This window comes from Carcharhinus amblyrhynchos, chromosome 25 (assembly GCF_965287045.1).
Source record: "Carcharhinus amblyrhynchos chromosome 25, sCarAmb.v2.hapA, whole genome shotgun sequence".
Taxonomy (NCBI): domain Eukaryota; kingdom Metazoa; phylum Chordata; class Chondrichthyes; order Carcharhiniformes; family Carcharhinidae; genus Carcharhinus; species Carcharhinus amblyrhynchos.
In genome coordinates, this window is record NC_137348.1 from 27,697,422 (window position 1) to 27,722,115 (window position 24,694).

The following is a 24,694-nucleotide window of genomic DNA, read 5'->3' on the forward strand; positions in this document are numbered from 1 at the left end:
AGATGCAAATAAGATCAAGCCCTGGAGGAGGAGCTACACCTACTCCAGTCAGCTTGGATCATGTAGGTCAAGCCCAAGACAGGAGGTGAGAGCCCTGTCTTGTCAGCTTGGATCGGGAATGTCCCAACTTGTTGGGACTCTGAATTGGGTTTAATTTGACTTGATTGGATTGGAATAAAGTTTTTAAAAAAAAGGGGGCAGCAGGCATCTGGGCCTTTTGGCTAAGATGCAAATTAGATCAAGCCTTGGAGGTGGAGCTACACCTACTCCAAACAGCTTGGATCATGTAGGTCAAGCCCAAGACAGGAGGTGAGAGCCCTGTCTTGTCAGCTTGGATCGGGAATGTCCCAACTTGTTGGGATTCTGAATTGGCTTTAATTTGACTTGATTGGATTGGAATAAAGTTTTAAAAAAGGGGCAGCAGGGATGTTTTTCAAATTAAATTTCACTGGTAAGTATTTCAAATCACACTGATTTCATGTGTACATCATTATTTAATGCAATGTGTAGCTAAATGTGCTGCCATGCCTCATGGTAGGCATGTATTGATGGGTACAAGAGTGTTGCCTGCACTTCCTTTTATTGCAGAAGAAACAGCAATATGTGGTCCACTCTTTACTGCGTGTTCACGCTAGTGTCTAACATTCTCACCACTGAGGCCAAGCTTAACTTGCAGGTTCAGCTGGCCCTCTCTTCAATGCATTGTAAAGGACATTGTGCAAGATCACTCTCAGCAGGAATAGAATTATAGAATCCCTTCTGTACAGAAGGAGGCCATTCGGCCCTTTAAATCCACACTGACTCTTCAGAGCATCTTACCCAGGCCCAACCTCCCTCTCTATCCCTGTAACCCCACATATTTACCCCACTAATTCCCCCCTAACCTACAGATCTTGAGACACTAAGGGGTAATTTACCACGGCCAGTCCACCTAACTTGCACATCTTTGGACTGAGGGGAAACCGAAGCACCCAGAGGAAACCCACGCAAAAATGGGAAGAATGAGCAGACTCCACACACAGTGACCCGAGACTGGAATCGAACCCGGGTCCCTGGCGCTAACCACCATGCCACCCCGGAATAATAGAAATGGTGTCAGTGAACGCGAGCCCTGTAAGGGCTCTGCTAGCCACACTGAAATGGACACGTTTGGATAGTATTGACATTGCTGTTTAGGCCCCTCGTCCTGTTATTCCCTGAGCTTCAATGCAAGTGGCCATTCTCCTGCCTCCCTCTCACATGCCATACTGATGAGCAAGAAAAGCCCTTGTCCTTGCGCACAACTGGACAAGGCCAACTGGTGCAAGCCTCTATTAAGCAAATGTGAACTGGGTGCTATGAGATTTTCATAAGCTTCCTGCTTTACTTGATCCAGGGTAGGAATTTGTTTAAAAACCATTTCACACTAGTGAGGCTTCGTGGTACAAATGTATTACAAGCAAGAATCCACCCTGACTGCCTGAGGCTGGAGGTGCCACCAAACATTATCTCTAATTCCTCTACCTGCCATGAGGAAATCGAGATTTCATATCCCGCCTAATTAGTGCAGCCTCCATTAAACCCCCAATACATAATTACTACACATGTAAAGGTGTGCAAATTAGGTGGATTGGCCGTGCTAAATTGTGTCAGAGGGACAAGCTAGGGAAAATACTTGGGGTTATGGGGATAGGACCTTGGTGGGGCTGTGGTCGGTGCAAACTTTTATATATACCACTCCCAAGCCTTTATGGGCAAAATGCCTCTTCTGTGCATCTGGTATATGCCTAGACTGTGTCTCATGAATATGTGCAGCCCAGCCTATGAGTTAACACCCACTGACATGGAAGCAGAGAAGTAGAATTCTTAATCTTGAATGCCATAAAGTGGCACTGTTTGCTGCCAGTGTGTTTTGAACATGGATTGCAAAATATGCATTTGTTACGAATTTACCACCACTCTGTAAATGGAGCTTTTCATCCAGATCACGGCTTCACTTTGTTTTCGATCGATTTGCACCCATGGAAGCGCACAGTGGAAATATTACATACCAGAAATTCTTAGCATCGTTTCCAGAGGCACTAAATCTTCCAGCTGAAACCTTGCAGTTGAATTAATGATCATTTATTTGCTCGGTGTTTCTATTTGCCTGCTTTCCTCTGATTTCTTTCTGACCCTATTACTGCTTATTGTGGCTGTAGTTTCTAAACCCCATCTGTTCTTACTGTCTGTTGCCCTGACTTGCCTCTACTTGTCAATTCAGCACTCCTTGTCAGCCTGCCACCTTCAGGCTGCCAAGTGCACCTGGCTGCAAGTGGCCTGGATGTGGCTCCAACAGCTCCATGTATCTCGCTGCTCCCCCTTCCTCAGAAGTTAGCCAGGGTTTCACAATTAACTTTCAGTATCTCTGCTCTTTTCCTGTCTGCACAGTCAAAATATGCGGAACTTCTGATGTTAACAATTGTAGATTTGGGCATGATTTCCTGCCACTTGAAGCCATCCCCTTTTGACGTCCATAAATTCCTGTAAATGTCTCCTTTTTTTCCCCTCCTCCCTCTTCCCCACCTCCCCACCCTGCCCTGAAAGGCTGTCTAATCCTGAAACCTCTGTCCATTCCCATCAAGGCAGCTTTCCTGCTTTGGTAACGTAGCCAATCACCACACTGCCATTCTCCCATGCTGCTGTTTATTTTGTCAAGCTTTGACTTTTCACGGCTAGCTTCAGTGTGTTTTCTCAGGCTGTAATTCAGTTCAGAAATTCACTGTTTGCACTTTTACCCAATTGAAGCCCAGCAACGCTGTTACCCAACAACTCATTCACTTCCATCGACTTCTGTAAGCCTCTACTTCTGTCCTCCTTTCCTGTGTATCAGTTTTGAGATGTTTTATCCCTGTCTTCAAGTGCATCTGTTGTCCCATCTTATCTCTGTGAATTCTTGCAAATCCTCATACATTCACTAGATAACGCTTTGTTTTGTTTGCTCCACTTTGGCTGCTCTCACTTGTTGCTGTCTGTCCCATGTACAGACTTTTGACGAGTTGATTATCTCTCTGGTCTACTCCAATTTAGAAACATAGAAGATAGTGTTGTAGTGGAATTACTTGACCATTTTTCCCATCATGTCACTGCCTCATTTGTACACTATCACAATAGGGCCGAATGGCCTCCTGCCCCTTCGAGCCTGCTCCACCATCCATCACAACCATGGCTAATCGCCCAACTCAATAGCCTAATCCTGCTTTCTCCCCATAACCTTTGATCCCATTTGTCCAAAGTGCTATATCTAGCTGCCTCTTTCAGCACTGTGTCCAGAGCTTAATCCACTTGACCTGATGGAATACTTTTTAATAGTCTGCAAAGCAAACATAGAATTTCTATCCAAACTGTAAACTGATTAATCTAATGCTGGCAACTGCTTCTCTCAGCACTCTGGCATCTAAACTGTTGGTCCTCTGATCTGTAGGCAGATGTGAATTTGTCCCTTTGGTTCTTAAGTTGTTGTATTTTGCCATCACTTGGTCCAGGTTAATCCTAACCTGCCTATCTGTTTGTGTTTTAGTTTACGTGATGCCTAAAGCTGAAGCTTGTGTTCGGAATAATGTCCAGCCTTACATCTCGTCCATCCTCGATGCGCTGATGGGCCCCACCAGCAGGGGCTTTTCTGAAGTCCGAGACCTGTTTTTTAAGGAGGTAGTGGAAATGAATAAGAACCTCCTGAATGAAGGAGGTCAGCACAAGTTGGGCGAGGTAAGGGATGCAGATACTGTGCTAAATGCTGAAGTGGGATCTAAGTGGGGTGGCACAGTGGTTAACACTGTCGCTTCACAGCACCAGAAACCCAGGTTCGATTCCTGGCTTGGGTCAATGTCTCTGCCGACTCTATATATGTTGTCCCCGTGTCTGCGTGAGTTTCCTCCAGGTGCTCCGGTTTCCTCCCACAATCTGAAAGACGTGCTGATTAGGTGGATTGTCCGTGTTAAATTCTCTGTGTACCCGAACAGGCACCAGAGTGTGGCAGCTAGGGGATTTTCACAGTAACTTTGTTGCAGTGTTAATGCAAGTCTACTTGTGACGCTAATAAAAAAAAACTTAATCTACAGATTTGTGAATTTAAGGCATGAGGAAGGGAAAAAAAACACTCAGTCTTAACACTGACCCCCTAGCAGCTGTTGCTATGTTGAACACTCCAAAACTTTCAACAAATTCATGTTAACACAGGCCTTGAGTTCAGCATCCAATATTAGATTGAGTGTCCCAGAAAAAATGGATTTTGAATCCTTGTGCCAATGTTCATCCTCGTATTTTTAGATGGGAGATTTTTTTTTCCCTCTGCCATCTTTAAAAAGAAAGAGGGCAAATTACCTGGTGGTGGTCCGTTTGCTGAAATCTGATTGCCCAAAAAGGGCTGACCTACATGTACTGCAATAGATTCTGGGTGTTGGTGTGCAGCCTGTGATGGGGTTACTGACAGGTGAATGCAATAAGGTGTGATAGGGAGTGAATTAGGGTGATTTGAATGAAGGAAGAGCTTTGCTGTGAAGGCCAGAGTGGTGAGGAAATCTGTGCCACCTCATGGGTGTTCATGCCAAGGTATTAAAGCAGCTGAACAGAATAAAGGGAAGTGAGTGGAAGTGACTAACAGGATTGTATATCATCTTACCATACCTGACCTGGTGGTCATTAAATTTTTTTGTAGCATCAAGCAGCCATATGTCAATAGTGCAATTGACAATTAAACTAGCCCGTCACTCCTTACACTTTGCTAGTTCATTGCTGACCTCATTCTAGACCTTTTCTTGTGTTTATTTATTAGTGTCACAAGTAGGCTTACATTAACGTTGCAGTGAAGTTACTGTGAAAATCGCCGAGTTGTCACACTGTGGCGCCTGTTCAGGTACACTGAGGGAGAATTTAGCATGGCCAATGCACCTAACCCAGCACATCTTTCAGACTGCGGGAGGAAACTGGAGTACCCGGAGGAAACCCACGCAGACACTGGGAGAATCTGCAGACTCCACACAGACAGTGACCCAAGCTAGGAGCTGAACCCAGGCCACTGGCACTGAGGCAGCAGTGCTAACCACTGCTACTGTGGCACGAGGGATAAAGATGTGTATGCTTAATGACTGAAGGGTACCAGGATAGCTTGCTCATCAAAGGGCCTTAAATGTGTTAATGCCTGTAACTGTAGCCATATAAAGACACGGCAATGAAGTTACTGTGAAATTCCCCCAGCCGCCACATTCTGGTGCCTGTTTGGATACATTGAGGGAGAATTTAGCACAGCTAATGAATCTAACCACGTTTTTCGGACTGTGGGAGGAAACCCGGAGCACTCGGAGGAAACCCACGCAGACGTGGAGAATGTGCAAACTCCACACACAGTGACTCAAGCCAGGAATCAAATCATCTGGGTCCCTGGCTGCTGTGAGGCAGCAATGAAAATCACTATTACAGCACTATTGGACTGTCTCGGTCCTCTGATTTGTTCTCGTCCTTTCCTGACACCTAGTCCGCTCCCACTCTCCTTGCCCCCCGTTTTGTTTAGTGTTGTTTTTCTAAAGAGTTTTCCTGCTAGTGTTATAAACCCTTCATTTTGAGAACTTCTGTGAAATCACTCCTCCTATCTATAGAGCTCCAGGGATAAAAATTCTTAGTCCATGATTGTTTCTCTAACTCCGACCTAGCCCAACATCCACTTTGATGAAAACCAAGGCAGTGAGTTTATTATTATTGCTACGCCCTCACTCCCCATCACTGAACTACCCCTCTCAATTTTTACCTTAATGAACCTCTTTATACTAATCTGTCTTTTCCCTGTGATTTTACCTCATCTTCTGTTTGCTATAGCCTATGTATTTTACCCTGGCTTTCATGTTTACTAAATCTGCCCTGTAGGACCAATTTCTTTTTTCCCACTTGAAACTTAGTCTCCCATGGGTCTCCAGCCTTCGACACATTCCTGATTTTCCTCCCTGGCACATGCTTGACGTGTGTCCTATTTTTGATTGATGCTTATAGTTGCCAATTCTTTATTCTATTTAATCTAGGATCTGGTCCAGGTTTACCCCTCCTTTCCCAGTTGTCTGACCTTACCCCAGGGCTAATTTTGCTTTATTTCTCAGACTGAAACTCTTTATAAGAAGTCTCTCAACGCCAGGTTAAAGTCCAACAGGTTTATTTGGTGATGAAGGAGTTCGTGATTCCAAAGAAACCTGTTGGACTTTAACCTGGTGTTGAGAGACTTCTTACTGTGCCCACCCCAGTCCAACACCGGCATCTCCACAACATCTTTATACTATGGTCACTGTTTCCCAAATGTTGCCTTGCTTTGCATTTCGTTTACTGCAGTCCGATACATGGAATCAGATGATCTTGTGGGATCGTCGATATGCTGAAGGAGGAAACAATCCTGAATACAATCTCAAATCGCCTCCCCGGGCGGCACAGTGGCACATTGTTTAGTACTGCTGCCACAAAGCGCCAGGGACCCGGCTTGGGTCATTGTGCATACTCCACACATTCGCCCTGTGTCTGCATAGGGTTCCTCCCACAGGTTAGATGCACTGGACATGCTAAATTCTCCCTCAGTGTACCGGAATAGGCACCGAAATGTAGTGACTAGGGGTGGCACAGTGGTTAGCACTGCTGCCTCAATGCCAGGGACCTGGATTCAATTTTCAGCTTGGGTCACTGTCTGTGTGGAGTTTGCACATTCTCCCCATGTCTGCGTGGGTTTCCTCTGGGTGATCTGGTTTCCTCTCAGTCCAAAAGATGTGCTGGTTAGGTGCGTTGACCCGAACAGGTGCCAAATTGTGGTGATTAGGGGATTTTCACACTAACTTCATTGCAGTGTTAATTTAAGCCTACTCCTGACACTAATAAATAAACTTTTTTTTATAAAAAGCTGTTTCATCACATTTTCCCTGCTTCTTTGGTTGCTTAACAGATTTTTAAAATAGATTTTAAGGAATGCATCTTAAATTTATCTGCAAATTTCATCTTTCATCTTGCTTTCCAGTATTTGGTTTATTGTATATTTTCAGTAACCTGACTGCTTGCTATTTAAACCCTTATGCTCTGTTGCAATTATGTACTTCTGCTTGCAAGCTGGCAAAATACAAGATCAAAAGGTTTCCTTAGCAATTTGTCAAAGCTGGACTGTTTAATTATAGTTTGGGTCAGTAGTAGGGCCCTTATCTTTGAATCAAAACAAAACTTGAATCCTTAGTCAAACCTGCCAGAACTGATTAGCTAGTCATTTATCTGATGTTTACGGGTCATATTTATCTGGACTTCAAAACACACTTAGACTGTAATGCTTCTAAGGCTGTGAAAGTTATAACATAAAGTCTGGGTGGGATTTTCCGGCCATTCCCGCCGGCGAGATCTTCTGGTTCCGCTGGCAGTGACCCCCCCCCCCAACTGAAACCCCATTGGCAGTGGCGGGAGTGCAAGATCCAGCTGCCAGCTAATGGCGGGCAACCTCTACAAAACAGGGCTGGGGAAGAAATCCTGCCCTCTGTTTGTCCTCTCCTCCCTTACAGTTGCTCATTCTGTTTCGCTGTATGAGGGTGGTGGGCACTAACTGGCCATCCACTTTCGACCCCTAAAACTTGTACAGAGCTGAAGCTGTGGTTAGTGAACTCAGACCTGCTTTGAAGCATGTAAAGATTGGCTCCGGTTTTATTCTTCTGTTGGTTTTCTGGAGTAGAACATTAGTGATATGCTGGAAATAAAAGGATGTGAACACATTGAATAAGTTAATAATTAGCAGTAATGACTGCTTGTAAAAGCTCATTATTTCAGACCTGTCTGCAAAATAAATCGCAACAGCATGCATTGATAGCAAATCTCGACCTTTTCAGAGATGACGACAAAGCAGGCAGGGTAGCACAGTGGTTAGCACTGCTGCCTCACCGCTCTAGGGAGTGGCTTGGGTCACTTTGTGTGGCGTTTGCACGTTCTTCCAGTGTCTCTGTGGGTTTCTTCCCACAGTCCAACAATATATGGGTATGGTTGATTTGATCAATGCTAAATTGCCCCTTGGTGTCAGGGGATTAGCAGGGTAAATGCATGGGGTTACAAGGATAGGGGCTGGGTGGAAATTGTTGTTGGTGTGAGCTTGATGGGCTGAAGGGCCTCATTCTGCATTGTCGGGATTCTATGATACTATGATTCTATAATATTATGAGTAAACGGTACTGTAATAGATTGTGACTTCGCAATGGGTGTAAGGCTTCCATCCATGCTACGCAAAATAGAGGGTAAGAAGGCAGGAGTAACAAACGGGAAGAGTACTTGATGCTTGCCGTTGTGTTGTGTTCTCTAGCACATGGAGAAGCTGAACGTGCTGCCTTATCACCCAGTCAAGATGCAGAGCTGCTACGAGCAGATGGAACAGCTGCAGCCACAGCTGGAGGGCCTTCAACAACGCTTCGATCTCTCCAGCCCAGCAGTGTTTGTCCAGCGGGGTCAAATCCTGATGAGAGAAGTAAGCCTCGGTTACTTGTCATTCAATCGCTCATTTTAAATGGGCAATTCCTTCTAAAACATCAAACTAACATCCGTTTCCTTAGCCTTTTCCAGATAGTGACTATTAGGGTGAGGTTGCATGTAAAATTAATGTAATTGGTATTGTCGTGAGGTTTTCAATATTTGTAATGATGGACATGTGGAATTATGTTACAACTGACCCATGCGAAATATCCAACACTGTAGTTATAGATTTTAATTTGGGGCCTGGGTGCAATTGTGTACAGTGCAGACTCGATGGGCTGAATGGCCACCTCCTGCACTGTATGATTCTATGGATTCTGAGAAGCGACTGATGAGCATGAAACCATTGTCAGAAAAACCCACCTGGATCAGTAACGTCCTTTAGGGAAGGAAATCTGCTGTCCTTACCTGGTCTGGTCTACATGTGACTCCATATGGTTGACTCTCAACTGCCTTCCAAGGGCACCTAGAGTTGGGCAATAAATGCTGGCCACCTAGTGATGCCCGTGTCCCACAAATTAACGAACAAAAGCACCCCCTGCACATGTGGTAGCAGTTTTTTGGCTCTTGATGCTGTGATCATCTACGAACTTTCTTCAAAAAAAATCATAGTGGACTCTTGCTATGAAATGAAGATTCACTTTAAAGCACATGTCCACAAAACATGGAAAAGTCGTCAGTACAAAGATTGCATGTACTACTAGAATAACCATACAGCTATCTCGTTTCCTGATGATGGCAATTTTTTTCTTTATTCATTCACGGGACCTAGGTGTCACTGGCTGGGCAGCATTTATTGCCCATCCCTAGTTGCCGTTCGAGGGCAGTCGACTCTCAACCACATTGCTGTGGCTCTGGAGTCACACTTAGGCCAGACCAGGTAAGGACGGCAGATTTCCTTCCTTAAAGGACGTTGGTGAACCAGATGGGTTTTTGTTTCAATTGACAATGGTCATCAGTAGATTCTTAATTCTAGATTATTTTTATCGAATTCAAATTCTGCCAGCTGTCGTGGTAGGATTTGAACCTAGGTCCCCACAACATTGAGTTTTTGGATTAATAGCCTAGCGACTGCTCGGCTGTCATCTCCCTTTATGGAGGGCAGCAAGACTGAGTTTACCCCTTTTCAAAGGGAGAGAAAATATGGGCCTGCTTTACCATTCTGCACGAATGGAGTTAATATTTGAGTAACTGTCGGCCTCCAAGGAGCTTAACTATAATTCTTTCTCGGAAGGAAAATCTAATTAGGCCAGTATAATATGCATTGTTTTCCTTTTAAGAAAGGTCTGATTTGTTTCCTGCTACTGATTAAGACCCCAATTTGCTGTTGCCTTCTCCACAAAATGTGAAGGAATTTCGCCTCCGTGACGGCTGTATTTAAAATGATTGTTTTCTCTTGGATTTAAGAAAATGGATGATCACCTGTTTCTGAAGTTTGTTTTTGTTTCCTTTTGAGGCTTCGTAGTTGATCCTCCATTGAATGGCTTTTGAGGGAATGCTGCAATTTCTGGTCATTAATAGTAAAACATGCTTTGCCGTTTGGTTCAAGTGGAACATTGAAAAACATTGTGGGTGACAAAGTGTAATTTATGCTGGGTTTCAGCACTGCTTCTGTCCTTCCATGCGGACTTGCTTTAAACCCTTCTCAAATTGAAATTTTTTTTTCAATGAAGCAATCTATTTGTTCCCTCATTTTGGTATGACAACATGCTGATGGCAAGTTAGTTACTTCATGCAGACGGGACTATCTTTCACTCCCTCTAGTGTTGAGGCAGAATTTCTCCTTTGCTGAAGGTAACTGAAATTAATAATAATTTAACATCCATCATAAAGGGAGATAAAATGGAAATTTGATTTCCTGCACTTGTATCTCTGACTTATTCAAAGAACAAAACAGTACAGCACAGAAACAGGCCCCTTTGGCCCACCAAACCTGTGCTGATCATGATGTCCTGTCTAGACCAACTGCCTTATCCCTCTCTCTCCCGTTTGTTCTATCCAGATAAGTCTTAAACGTTTCTAAAATGTCTGCCTCTATCAATTCACTTGGCAGTGCATTCCAGGCCCCCACCACTGTGTATATTAAAAAAAAACTTCCCCTGCACATGAACTGGTTTCCCTCTCCCTTACCTTGAACATGTTGTTGTCATTTCTGCCCTGGGGAAAAAGCCTCCAACTGTTCACCTTATCTACGTCCCTTCATAATTTCATGAACGTCTATCAGGTCTCCCCTCAGCCTTCGTCTTTCCATGGAGAACAATCCCAGTTGATTGTCACAAGCGTATTTGATTTAAAAAAAACCTACTTGTGACACAATTCAGAAAGCTAACAGCAAATAATTGCACTTCCCAAATCCAAAACTGGGAGGGTAGAACGTCCATCATTCAATGACTATCTTGAGCGAAAAGGGTTGCGTTCTATGAGGATTTTTTTGCTAGTTGATCTGGATTTTGGATTGGTTCTGTGCCTCCCCGCTGTGGCAGGTTCATCTGCAATGGGTTCATGAAAAGTATCTGCAGACCCAAATGCCAAATCTGAACAGTTGCAGTAGAGTAATGAAAAGGTGGGTGGGATTTTCCCATCTCGTCTGCCCCGGGTCCAGATATTCCTGCCTGAGGTCGGACCTTCAGCTTGCCTGTCATATTAAGCGTCCCACCCATGACGATTCCCATGATGGACGGGACTGGAAGTTTTAGGCCAATGTCTTTGCCTGTTTCCTCCAACAATTCACAAGTGAGCTTTGAACTAAGTGTATCGAAAGCAAGGTGTGATGCTTTTGGCTGAAGGGAACGTTTTTGAAGTTTGGCCAATAAAGGTTTGCTCATAAACATTTGCTTAAATCTATTCCGTTACCTCATTTGGACAGTTAGCCTTTCATCAATTGCACTTCACAGAAACATAGAAATCCCTCAAGTGCAGAAGGAGGCCATTCAGCCCATTAAGTCCGCAGTGTCCCTCTCTGACAGAGTCCCCCACTATCCCCATAACCCCACACATGTTAAATGAGACTCAGGAAGAGGGGTTTGAGACGACCAAGCTTGCAGGAGCAAAAACAAACCAGTGGCGGCCTTTGCATCCAAGAATGATGCTGGAATAGCAAGTACTTATTTAGCCAAAAGCTGGACCTGATGGTGCAGTATGTGGTCCAACCAAGTGTGGCAGTGGATGGTTAAACCATTGTCCCCTCATCTGTTCAAGTCAGAGTCCATTAGACTTGAAGCAGGAACTGAGGGTGATACTGGGGGGCAGCGGTCAGAGTGAGAAAGAGGAACAGTTCTAAATAGGAGCTGTGGCATCAAGGATGGAATAGTAGGTATGGTTGAGTGGAACAATAGTTGGGGAAATATCCAGGTGTATGGAGGGTCAAAGCTAGACAACTGGGAATTTAAGGGTGCAGTTGTACATGATTTGGACAAGAGATTTTATTTTTCCAGGGGTGTATGCAGAGGGATGAAAGTTTCGGAAGGGGAAGTGGGATGTAGGTTGAGAGCAATACAAGGACGTGTTTGGGGATGGCCTGATCTGTTACAATGGGATAGTGAGACCCTGTGAGATGGCAAGATCAAGTGGCTGGCTGCGAATATGTTTTGGGGTGTTTACAGGAAGGTGAGATTGGAGGAGGGGAAGCATGAATTGAGCCAGAGATTGATGTATGAACAGTCACCTCATACGACGACTGAAGGAGAAAAGCAGTGTAGGTAACTCATTGAGAAAATTGTTGCAGTGCATAGGATGGGGAGGGGAGGGGGGTGAAGCATGTGGCTGTGGTAGGACATCAGGATTTTAGAGGAGATGAGAGAGGGTGGAACAAGGTGAGACTCAAAGCAAGAGAAACGGCCAGAGGAGTAGGAATCCACAGCTGCCTCTCAGTGCCAGGGACCCAGGTTCAATTCCTAGCTTGGGTCACTGCCTATGTAGAATTTGCACATTCTCCCCACGCCTGCATGGGTTTCCTCCGGGTGCTCCGGTTTCTTCCCACGGTCTAAAAATGTGCAGGATTGGCCATGCTAAATTCTCCCTCAGTGTACCCGAACAGGACTGGAGTGTGGCAACTAGGGGATTTTCACAGTAACTTCATTGCACTGTTAATATAAGCCTACTCGTGACCAATAAATGAACTTTACTTTTACTTTAATGGGCCAGACCAAAATGAGATCTGGTCACACGACCACACACCATCATGGCAGTTTCTATTGGAAGTGAATACAATACTTGAAAGGAAAGATATCTTAGCATTTCATGGTCAATTGGAGTATTAGCTTCAAATAGATCAATGAGCAACCTATTGGCGATCCGAGAACCATGGAGGGCCAAAGGAGGATTGCAAGTTGCCCTAGTCGTGTCGCAATGCAGTGGAGAGAAGAGTTAACTTCTCTGGGAAACACGTACTAGTCTTTCAATCCTCCGATAAACCCAGTAGGCGTTTCCCCTCCTGAATTTTTACCAGCCTGAAGGAAATCTTCTGCTTTGGAATGTGTAACAGTGTGTTTGTCGTAGCTAATAGCAGGAACTTTGTGTTCGGATCCTTCCATAACACATGCAACAACAAAGTCTGGATGCACAATGACTCAAGTATGCTTTGCAATCTCCATGTAAACAGGATGTGTGTTTGAGAACTTCAGTTAGTAGTCATGTTGTTACTCCTGACTACAATGAAACAAACCATTGTTTTGTTTTTGGGGTGGGGTTGGCTCATTCCTGTATTATTAATACTGTACAATTTCTTCTTCAGCTATTAGACAATGCAGTGTATACATTTGAACAACTGCTCCACCAAGGTCTTGGCAGTTCCCCCGATAAAGAACAATTGTGCAAGACAATCCAGCGCATCCAGGAGAGAGTGCTGAAGGTGAGGCCAAAAATAAAAGGGATTATTCGAGATATGGAAATCTGTGGTGATATAACCATTTCTGTATATTTAGTTAAACTAGTACTGGACATCATTGCAGAGACAAGTCCTGGAAAGGCAGGCTCCCATCATGGGGTTCAGGAGTCCGTGGCTTGATGCCTTTTCATAGAATCATATAGTGCCTTTGGTCCAGCAAGTCTGCACCAACATGTGGGAAACACCTGATCCCCCACCTAATCCCATTTACCAGTACTTGGCCCATAGCCTTGAATGTTATGATGTGCCAAGTGCTCATCCAGGTACTACTTAAAGGATGTGAGGTTATCCACCTCTACCACTGCCCCCCCCCAGGCGGCACCTTCCAGACCATTATCACCCTTTGGGTTAAAAAGATTTTCCTCATATCCCCCTGAACCTGTGTCCCCTCGTGACTGACCCTTTAACTAATGGGAACAGTTGCTCCCTTTCCATTCTCTGCATAGAGATTTACAGCTTGTGCATGCCAACCTTTTTTAAAACTCCTAAGCTAATCCCAATTGCCTGCATTCGGCCCATATCCCTCTATACCCATCGTATCCATGTAACTATCTAAACGCCTTTTAAAAGATAAAATTGTACCTGCCTCTACTACTACCCCTGGCACCTTGTTCCAGACATTCAGCATCCTCTGTGTGAAAGAATTGCCCCTCTGGACACTTGTTATCTCTCCTGGCTCACCTTAAACCTATGCTGTCTAGTTTTAGATGCCCCTACCTTTGGGAAAAGATACTGACTATCTGCCTTGTCTATGCCCCTCATTATTTTATAGGCCTCCATAAGGTCACCCCTCAGTCTTTTATGCGCCAGAGAAAAAAATCCCAGTCTATTCAGCGCTTCCTTATGACTCAATCCATCAAGTCCCAGTAGCATCCTAGTAAATCTTTTCTACACTCATTCTAGTTTAATGTCCTTCCTACAATAGGTAAACAGAATTGCACACAGTATTCCAAATATGGCTGTACCAATGTCTTATACAACTTTAACAAGACGTCCCAAACCCTGTATTCAATGTTCTGACTGATGAAACCAAACATGCCAAATGCCGCCTTCACCATTCTGTCCACCTGTGACTCCACTTTCAAGGAACTATGAACATGTACCCCTAGATCTTTGCCCTGTAACTCTCCCCAACACCCTACCATTAACTGAGTAAGTCCTGCCCTGGTTCAATCTACCAAAATGCATCACTTCACATTTGTTTAAATTAAATTCTATTTACTATTCATCAGCCCATTGGCCCAAGATCAAGATCCCTTTGCAGTTGGAGATAACTTTCTTCACTGTCCACTATGCCATCAATCTTGGTGTCATCTGCAAACTTACTAACAATGCCCCCTATATTCTCATCTAAATCATTGATATAAATTGCAAATAACAGTGGGTCCAGCAGTGATCCCTGAGGCACACCACTGGTCACAGGTCTCCAGTTTGAAAAACAACGCTCTACAACTGCCTTCTGGCTTCTGTCAAGAAGCCTGTTTTGTATCCAATTAGGCACCTCACCCTGGATCCCGTGAGATTTAACTTTATGCAACAACCTACCATGCGGTACATTGTCAAAGGCCTTGTTAAAGCCCATGTAGACAACATCAGCTGCACTGCTCTCATCTACCTTCTTGGTTACCCCTTCAAAAAACACAATTAAATTTGAGAGACATGATTTTCCACTCTCAAAGCCATGCTGACTGTCCCTAATCAGTCCTTTCATCTCTAAATGCCAGTAGATCCTGTCTTTCTCAATCCACTTGTTTGCCTTTTAGCTGAGACAGTAATGGGGTCGGGGAGGGTGGGGGACACCTTAAAGGGACTGGGTGTTGGAGATGCTCTGCTTCCAGCTGCCCTAATGGGTTGAGTGCTACGGATGCAACATGCCCACCCCAAGTCTGGCAACTCCTTCCATCCCTGAGACTTGGGAAGAGGTATCTGTCCTTGGGCTGGTGCACAGGAATTCTGCTCTGTCGCAGTTCTTCTATCACAATTGAACCTGCGGAATTTAAGGGAAATAATTTTCAGGATGTTATGAGTGATTTGTGCTTTTGACGACTTGCCTGGGCTTACAAAATCTCACTAATTGTCCTGGCTTGAGACAATTCACACCTCTTTAACCTTAACTTAACCCTCTCTCCACTCACCTGTAAAGACTTGATGACCTGTTAAGATGCACATTCCAACCATTATCTTGTGATTGAGTTTCTGTCTATATATGCTCTGTTTGTGAACCAAATCCTGCACTCACCTGATGAAGGAGCAGCACTCCAGAAGCTCATGCTACCAAATAAACCTATTGGACTTGGTGTTGTGAGACTTTTACTGTGCCATTCCCATGTAGGTCTGACACACATCACTAGTTGTGTGTCTGGTTTTAGAGGGTCCGGAGATTGGAGAATTGGGAATATAATTTTTCTCAAATCTGTGATTGCTGAGGTTGGTTATCTCAGCTTCCATGTACTTGTTCAGTAATATCAAATCCTTTGAATTAAGTGGTAAGAAAATTTCTACTGTAGAAATGAAAGTTGTCCAGTATAAATATTTATACCTGTTTGTATCAATGCTCAAGGTTACAGTTTCATTCGTTACTCATTTGCAAAGTGACTCCTGCTGTCTGTCATTAATCACAACGTTACTTACTAATTGATGTCATAGCATGGCTTGTTACTTGTTATCTCAGTGCTAGGAATACTTGTCAGGTTGGGCATCACTGGAGTTCTGAGGAGCCATATTCGACTTGAAGCCTAAATCCTGGTGTTATCTCCGATGCTGCCAGACCTGAGTAATTTCAACACTTTATCTGCTGGAAGTCTGAAATAGAAGTATTTTGTGTATGGTAAATGAATCTTGCTTTCCCCCGGAAAATATTGATCAGTGGATAGTTTCACCTTCCTTTTCAAAGCTTTGTCGAAATATCTTTGAAAATTCTAGCTGTATTTGAGATTCTTTTCAGCTTGCTGTCTCTTCATTCTTCACTACCAGCTTTGGCTGATGCCATGATCATTTTCCATAATCCACAAGTCTACAACAGTCAAGGGAACCAATTAACTCCCCTTCCCGAGATGTGCGGGTTCGGTTGATTGGCCATGCTAAATTGCCCCTTAGTGTCAGGGGGATTCGCAGGGTAAATATGTGGGGTTACGGAGATGGGGCCTGAGTGGCTTGATGGGCCAAATGGCCACCACCTTCTGCACTAGGGATTCCATGACAAGTTTGATAATGCAACAAACCCAAGATGTGAATGCTCTATTAAATTTTTGATGGTTGCTCTGGCATTTGCACACACAATTCCCAACTGGACTCATATTGAAGTAAACAGGCTCAATCAGTTTCTGAATGTGTTATTGTCATCTGATACCACTGGGAATCTCCAAACAAAAAGAAGTTGGCGGAATGCAAGACTAAGATGTTCGGCACAGCATTCAGGAGACTGATGAGGTTTAATCATTTTACAGTGATTACCAGTCTTGATTAAAAATCATCATTCAGACTTTTACCTTTTTGCCCAGAAATACGACTATGACAGCAGCACCGTCAGGAAGAAGTTTTTTCGAGAAGCGCTGCTCCAGATTACTATTCCGTACATGCTGAAGAATCTCTCTTCTTCTGTCAACACGGTGAGCTTTGAACTTCCTTCATAACTGCACGATGTTACCCGTTATTGCTAAGCTGATGCATCTGTCATGGATAAAGGTGAAATATGTGAATCTATGAGGCCCTCTTGCTCCCTTCAAATACTTGGCAAGTGCACATTTTCCATTGTGGTAGTATCTTTATACCGCCACTAGGTGCCCCTTTCATCCTTTGGAAATGCTTTGTGATCTAGTAGGTCGGCATACTGGTAATCAAATCTTAATTTCTGTTAAGATCAGCACTGAGTAAACTGTATCCAATAGAAAGTAATAGCAATGTACTATTTTTCAAAGCATGATGCTTGTTGTGATCTCTCCCTGTAATTAATTACAAATTTTCTTTGGGTTCTGTGTATGGTTTTGTGAACAGTTGAACCATTTTTCAATGTCCCAAACTTTGAATGCAAGAGTCGTTTTGCTTCTAAGCTTGTTACTTGGAAATTAGGTGCAAGAGTAGGCCATTTGGCCCTTGAGCCTGCTACACTATTCAATATGATCATGGCTGATCCTCTGTCTCAATGCAATATTCCCACTTACTTGTATCCCTTGATGCCATTAAAATCTAAAAAGCTATTTACCTCTTTCTTGAATACATTCAGTACTTGGCCTCTACCGATTCCTGTGGTAGAATTTTCCATTTGTTCACTACCCTTTTGAGTGAAGAAATCTATTCTCATCTCCTAAGTGGTCTACCCAGTGTCCTAAGATGGTGTTCCCTGATTTTAGGTTACCCTAACCAGGGAAAACATCCTTAAAGGACCAAAAAAATAGGGAAAACATGCTCCCTGCATTTAGTTTGTCTACACCTAATAGAATTTTGTATGTTTCAGATAGATCTCCCTTCGTCCTTCTAAACTCTAGTGAATGTTGGTCCAGTCACACCAACCTTTCCCCTTTGGACAGTCCTGCCAATCCCAGTATCAGCCTAGTGAACTTCCCTTGTTGTTAGAATTTGAATGATTTGTAGAATCGTTGTGCGTTGGAATCTAAAATGAGCTCATGTCACTGTGACATTCTTGCTTGAGCTGTTAGTTCCTGTCTGCAGTGACTGATTCTGAATCCTTTTCCACAGGCTCTGCCTAAATTTCAAGAATACATCTTCGAAGATTTTTCCAAGTTTATCCTGGTGGATAATATTTTTGAAGAGGTGGTTCTCCAATCTGTCTCGAAAGACATAATGCTAGGTAAGGTTAAGACAAAAAGAAATCCTAGTTTTAAGCAGCATTCTGACCAGCTTTGTTGTTACATATAAAGAAGATACTGATTAAACCAACCAGATAATTAAGCTATTTTAAAGCTCTATTTTAAATTGTGATGCGCATAAAGGGGTTTTACTCTAGTTCTCCACAAATGAGGAGATGGTTTTCTCCTTCAGTTATGGAATCAGGCAACGATGGCGAATGGTTATCAGACTTCCAACAAACTATAGAGTCGTAGAGATTTACAGCATGGAAACCGGCCCTTCTGATGGGGAAGGGGAGTTAAATTTGTGGTGGATTTGTGGACCCATAATGTCTGATTCTATTCTCGGCTTTGTACCAGGTCAGAATAAGTAACTTTGTCAGAAACGTGCAGCTCCTTATCCATCGCTATCCTCCAGTATCCCCATGTTGTGCTGCTTTTTCTCTTGAGGCTTTGGAATGTCTACCTAAAATGCGTAATGTGCAGGCAGTATATGTGAACCAAAGACAGAGGGGAGGGATTGGTGTGAAGAAGGGAGGGTAAATTGTAGGTTGGATATGTGAAAAACATTGTAATTGTGAAATGACTAATGGTTTAAAAATAAGTTAGCAACCTTTCTTGACACACTGCTGCTGAAGGTTTATTGGTTTGAAAGAGACAACAAAGTTTCCCCACGTCAGCTGAAAGGATGTACAGCAGGGTTCCAGTTTTTACATTCAATGACAGGTGCAAATGGGAGGAGGCTTTGAATAATTAGGATAGTTTGGAAGATTACACAATTGACAGAATGAGGGAGTTGATTAGTTCTTATGTAGTATGATTACGTAAATTACATGAATGTTTGGCCCCAATATTCCCATTGTTTAATCTCATGATGGTCTTTCTGAATGTGCCACCCAGTTTCCGGAGGGGTGATTCTGTGTAAAGCAAGTGTAATGTGATCATCCCCGACTCTCTGAGAATACCCTCCCACCACTATGCAACAAGCCCCCTACTGCAGCCTAGTGGATGTACTTGGAATTCCCAATTCCTACCATTTCTGTTCACAGAACAATCCGACACCCACACTCTTTACCCATCCCACCACGATGGGTTTAATTAAGGGATGTTTCCCTAGAAAGTTATTTGGAACCTATTGACACTGGGGTTATTTCCCTTCACTATCAAAAATTATCGGAATTCAAATTTAAAATTACTGCCCATACCTCAATCATTTTTCCTATTGCTGAGAGAGTTTTTCAGACCAAGCTTCAATTGTTTGTTTTACATAACTTTGAATTGTTGCTGTTGGCAGTGTACCAAGCTGGTGCTCGCTCTTCAGCTGCTCAAAAATGTTTTAGGAATGGTCAGTTTAACAAAGCATTGCAATAATAGGACTGAGATTTTATACAGAATTGCTTCAGTGTGTATCAGGTTCTGGGAAGTAGAAGTCAGTGTTACGCTCTTGATTTTTAAACACTAGAAAAAGAAAGCATATTCGTGTTTGGGCGGCACAGTGGTTAGCACTGCTGCCTCTCAGCGTCAAGAACCTGGGTTCGATTCCCAGCTTGGGTCACTGTGTTGAGTTTTCACGTTTTCCCCAAATCTGAGTGGGTTTCCTCCCACAGTCCAAAGATGTGCGAGTTAGATGGATTGGCCATACTAAATTGCCCCTTAGTGTCAGGGGGACTAGCAGGGTAAATACATGGGTGTAGGACCTGGGTGGGATTGTGTTCAGTGTAGATTTGATGGGCTGAATGGCCCCCTTCTGCGCTGTAGGGATTGTGTGTTTCACAATGTCCAATGTTCTGAAGCTCATCACTTTTTTTAAAGTCTAATTGCCATAGTTGACAAGCCAGCAGTCAATATGTGCATGACTAAGTCTCTCAAACAATAACGGGATAAATGACTGGTTTAGATTTCACCATTCATAGGTTTTCTGTGGATTTTGGGCTCCCACGCCGATGTGAAATCACTCACTGACATATTCTTACTCACTACCCTCTGACCCCCACTGGAATCGAGCTATAGATAGCATCGCCCTGGTTATTTGGAATGTGTTGTCTGAGCTGTAAACAAAATTCTGTGGCCCACAAAGCTGTGGTTGAGGCCCAGATCTGTAGTTTAATGCGCAAAGAGCTAATGCCCCGAGAAGGTATTGTTCACCTGGGAGGAATTGGGTAGTGACAGTACACTGTAAGGAAGATTTGCTTCTTTTGGCAAGTATAGAATACCTGGGAATTTTTGAATGAACAAACTGTGAATTACAAATGTCCTGTGCAGAGGTTCTGCATAATATGGACACTCCTATTTGTGGTCTGCTAACCAGTGATCTCAACCCCACCCCACAGAACAATTTGCACTTAATCACTCACTACAATCAATAATGAATTATTTAACAAATGCTAACTTTAAACTGGTCAGCCGAAGATTTGATTGCCGTGGTGGCCACGCTTTAAGCCTTGTGTTTTTATTTCTTTTTGTATTAGCTGTGAAGGAAGCGGCCGTTCAAAGGAAGCACAACCTCTTCAGAGACAGCATCGTGCTGTCCAACAGCGATCCCAACCTTCTCCTCCTCGAAGACCAGCCGATCAACTGGAACAGTGAGTTTGGCGGCCAAGAAAGCAGTGGGCCCGAAAACGCAGCCGAGAAGCGGAAAAGGATGAAGCAGGTGGTGTCGATGATTCAGGACGAAGGGATCTGCCACCCCGACGAGGTGGAAGTCATGGACGACCTCAAAGAAGTGTCCGAGGAGGAGCAAGATGGGAACAATGGCTCATCAGAGTCGTGCAGCCCGGTCAAGTCACCCGATAGTGTCAAAGAGATTTGCGACCTATTGACAATAGCTAAAATTGAAACAACTGAAGTGCTCGCACCGGCGGACAGTGCCCTGAGCAATGGAGCAGTTTGTAAGAGTGAGAAAGTACCTGAGAGGAGCCCTGCTGAAGAAGTTGAGCCCAAGTTGGTCCAGGAACAGCAGCAGGCGTCGGTACAGTCCTCCCCTTCTACTGAGAAGACAGAAGGTGACAGCGCTTCTACAGTCAGCCCTCCAGCTACACATGAAGAAAATGAGTCGCGCCCAGAGAAAGTGACTCTTTGCCAACAAGATTCTAATGATAAAGAAACGGGAGAGGAGGTTTCTTCAAAGATCACTGAAGCTGCAGAAGGTTCCCACGAGGCACATCAAGTACCAGAAACAAAATCGGAGTCTTAATTGCTGGAGGATGGATTGGTATGCAGTCAGAACTGGAGTTTCAAAAAAAGAATTGTGTGGCTCTTGAACGCAGTTTTCCCACTACTGCAATGATGACACAAATGGCCCTGAAATTCATTGAGAATTGTACTGGTCCTTCACCGTAACCATGACGGGTGATTTGGAGAAGACCTGCAGAATTTCAGGGCTGCTCTGTTTGGGTTTTTTTCCTGTTCCTTAGCACATTGTAGAGTTTTCACACCAAAAGGTCTAATGGCGTACATTCCATCTTGGGTGCTTCTGTTTTCCTATTCTGTAGCGCGCACGACGCATTATGTCCTGCTTATTGTGCCCTCTTTAATTATGCCTTGTAGTTTTATTTTCTGGCGCTTCAAGCATTTTCAATAGAGCTGTTTGGTTTGAGCTGATTTTTCTTTTGGTTCCTGTTTTTTTTTAAACAGTTAAACCCACATTTTCGCACACAACTCTAGTTAGTAATCTCTTTATTGTGATCAAGTGTCACACTCAACTGTGCAATAGGAGCAGAATCCCATATAGTGCTAAGCTGTTAATACAGAATAATGGCTTGTTCACTTCACAACAGCATTAGGAAGTAGCTCATTATTAATTTGAGAGCATTTCTTCACATTGGGGCTCACACTATCTTCATTGCCAGTTTTGTGTGCCATGATGAGGTTTTACACTTGTCAGCAATTGATGAAACACAGGCTGTTATTGTTGCATATTCTTTGTATATGTTTTTGAGAATTGCTACACAATGTTGTTTGCATTTTGTTCTTTGAGACTTGCTACGTTTTCATTTATTTTTATGTAATATGGCACCATTGCATCTCTCAAACTGAATAAGATGGGCGTAATGATCTGCTAGCTATTTAAGGAAAATATTTCAAATGAAAATAAGTTTTTGTTCTGCAAATGAGTTTCTGAGACCCGTGTACGATTGGGAATTTGGTGCACTTAACCTTGTATTATCAGTTTGTGAATTTTGTGCCATAACCTTTATCGCTCAGCAATAACTGATACAGAAATGTTGACTGCTGTGCTTGCAGTCACTCGATTCTATCTTACAAGATTGACTGACTAACAATCATATAAGCCTCATTCATATAAGCCTTTTCATTGACAGGCTTATCCAAAGTACCCTTAATGATTCACTAGAAAAAAATGAATGTGGTATTATGGAATAATTAATAGAAAAGCAAGTATTTCTAGGATGCATTTTTACAGGCAGAATCTCTCTCCACTTGCATATCTCCTGAAGCAGGTTTGCAAACTTTGTTCCAGCATTCACAAACGTCCTAAACAGTATAAATTGTGCTGGTTACACGATTTTTTTTTTGTTGCTGCTTCAACCCAAAAGGCGAATGGGTCCAAGTTGATCTTCACCAATGCCATCAGGTTGAAGCAAACATGCCAACATCGATGGCTGTTAAGTGTGCAATCCTGGTCAATTAATTGTCGGATAGTTGGCTTGTGGATATGTTAATTTGGAGTAGAGAAATGGAATATGGTTTCCATTGGTGAAAGGGGGTCCAGACTGTATTTTTACATACAAAACTGCATTCTGCCAATTCTGTGCCATGATTTCAGACCAAATATTCCATGACCTGCTCATTAGGGGAGAAAAAGAAAGTTTCTTTTATTTAAGAGATTTTATTTCATATTATTTAGCTTAAATGCTTATTTAACTATTAAATATTGCTGGAATCTGCTGGGATAAGCAGTTGCTTGTGTGCTTGACCTTTAGTTTGACACTAAGTGAGCTTTTCCATTGTATTATAGTTTATGATTAAAAGCTTTCACTGACCAGCCAGGAAAGGAAAATATATAAGCGATCCTTTAATTTTATTGAAAGGCGTACTATGTACAAAACAACAGTGCTGATGTGCCCAAGTCTGTACAATCCTAGTTAGAGGCAGTTTGTTAAATAACACTCCTGTTCCTTTCCCCTTTCTGTTGCTGCTTTCATCTTAAGGGGTTTACAGATGCTACTAGTGATCATGATACTGTTCACCCGAAATTGTGGGTTCCCATGGATGCTCAAAAGTATTTTAAGCTGCCTTTTTTGCAAAATATGAATTTAATAAAGTTTTCAAGACAGAACTATCCTTTTTTTAATTGTGTGTATGTTTGACTAAGCATAGTATTCCTCCTGCCTCTCTGCTGGAAGCAGAGGGAGAAGGGTTGGAGACTGCCATTACTTGGAATATCTCGGTTCCTTTCCAGAATGAAGAATACCCAAATCCATTCACCTCGGAACCTGAAATCCAGTCTCTAAAGAAAGACATTTGCGTTGCATTATTCTGACACCTTTCATGACAACAGGATGTCCCAGAGTTCTTTAGTCAATGACCACACTACTTGGAAACATAGTGGCACTGCTGCCTCAGAACACCAGGGACTCGGGTTTGATCCCAGGCTTGGGTCATTGTCTGTGTAGAGTTTGCACATTCTCCCTGTGTCTCTGTGGGTTTCCTCTGGGTGCTCCAGTTTCCTTCCACAGTCCAAAGACGTGCATTGGCTAAATTGTCCCTCCGTGTACTCGAGCAGGTGCCAGAGTGTGCCAATTAGGGGATTTTCGCAGTAACTTCATTGCAGTGTGCGTATAAGCTTACTTGTGGCGAATAAAAAGCAGGAGTAGACCATTCTGCTCTTTGAGCCTGCTCTGCCATTCATTATGATATAACCAATGTTCTGATCCTGTCTCTCCTTCCTGCCCCCCTCCCACCATTTCCAGTGAGCTTTTTAGCCCTGAGCTATATCTGATTTCGTCTTGAAATCTCTCAACATTTTGGCCTCAACTACTTTCGGTGGTAGTGAATTCGATACGTTCTTCATTCTCTGGGTGAAGAAAGTTCTCCACACCTCAGTCCTAAAAGGTTCACCCAGCATCTCGAACCATGATCCCTAGTTCTGGACTCCCCCACCATTGGGAGCAATCTTTCTGAATCTACCCTGTCTAACCCTGTTAGAATTTTGTGTTTCTATGAAGTCCCGTCTCTCTTTTAAACTCCAATGAAGACAATCCTAACTGACTTAGTCTTTCCATTTATGACAGACCTGCCATTCCAGGAATAAACCTTCACTGCACTACCTCCATAGCAAGGACAAACTTCCTCAGATAAGGGCACAATACTGCAGGTATAGCCTCACCAATGCCCTGCACAGTTGCAGTAAGGTACTTCAATGTACTGTCGGAAACATGGCACATGACAAGCTCCCAAAAACATGCAATGTGGTAATAGCCAGGACACCAAGGATAACTGCTCTTTAAAATGGTACCATCCACCTGGGCAGGCAAACATTTTGTCCAAAAAAAATGACACCTCTGAC

At 43.3% G+C, this 24,694-nt stretch overlaps 1 protein-coding gene across 2 annotated transcripts in view; it reads left to right on the forward strand.

Moving 5' to 3' along the window:
• The window catches only part of LOC145358227 (protein Niban 2-like), a 206,121-nt gene extending 182,657 nt beyond the window's left edge, over positions 1-23,464 (forward strand). For both annotated transcript variants that reach the window (XM_080212065.1, XM_080212066.1), the window contains exons 9-14: positions 3,539-3,726; positions 8,312-8,473; positions 13,211-13,327; positions 16,864-16,971; positions 18,059-18,170; positions 20,637-23,464. In XM_080212065.1, coding sequence (XP_080068191.1) covers positions 3,539-3,726; positions 8,312-8,473; positions 13,211-13,327; positions 16,864-16,971; positions 18,059-18,170; positions 20,637-21,361 — 1,412 coding nt within the window. In that variant the 3' untranslated portion in view covers positions 21,362-23,464. The remainder of the gene's footprint in view (positions 1-3,538; positions 3,727-8,311; positions 8,474-13,210; positions 13,328-16,863; positions 16,972-18,058; positions 18,171-20,636) is intronic.
• The last annotated feature ends 1,230 nt before the right edge of the window (positions 23,465-24,694 follow it).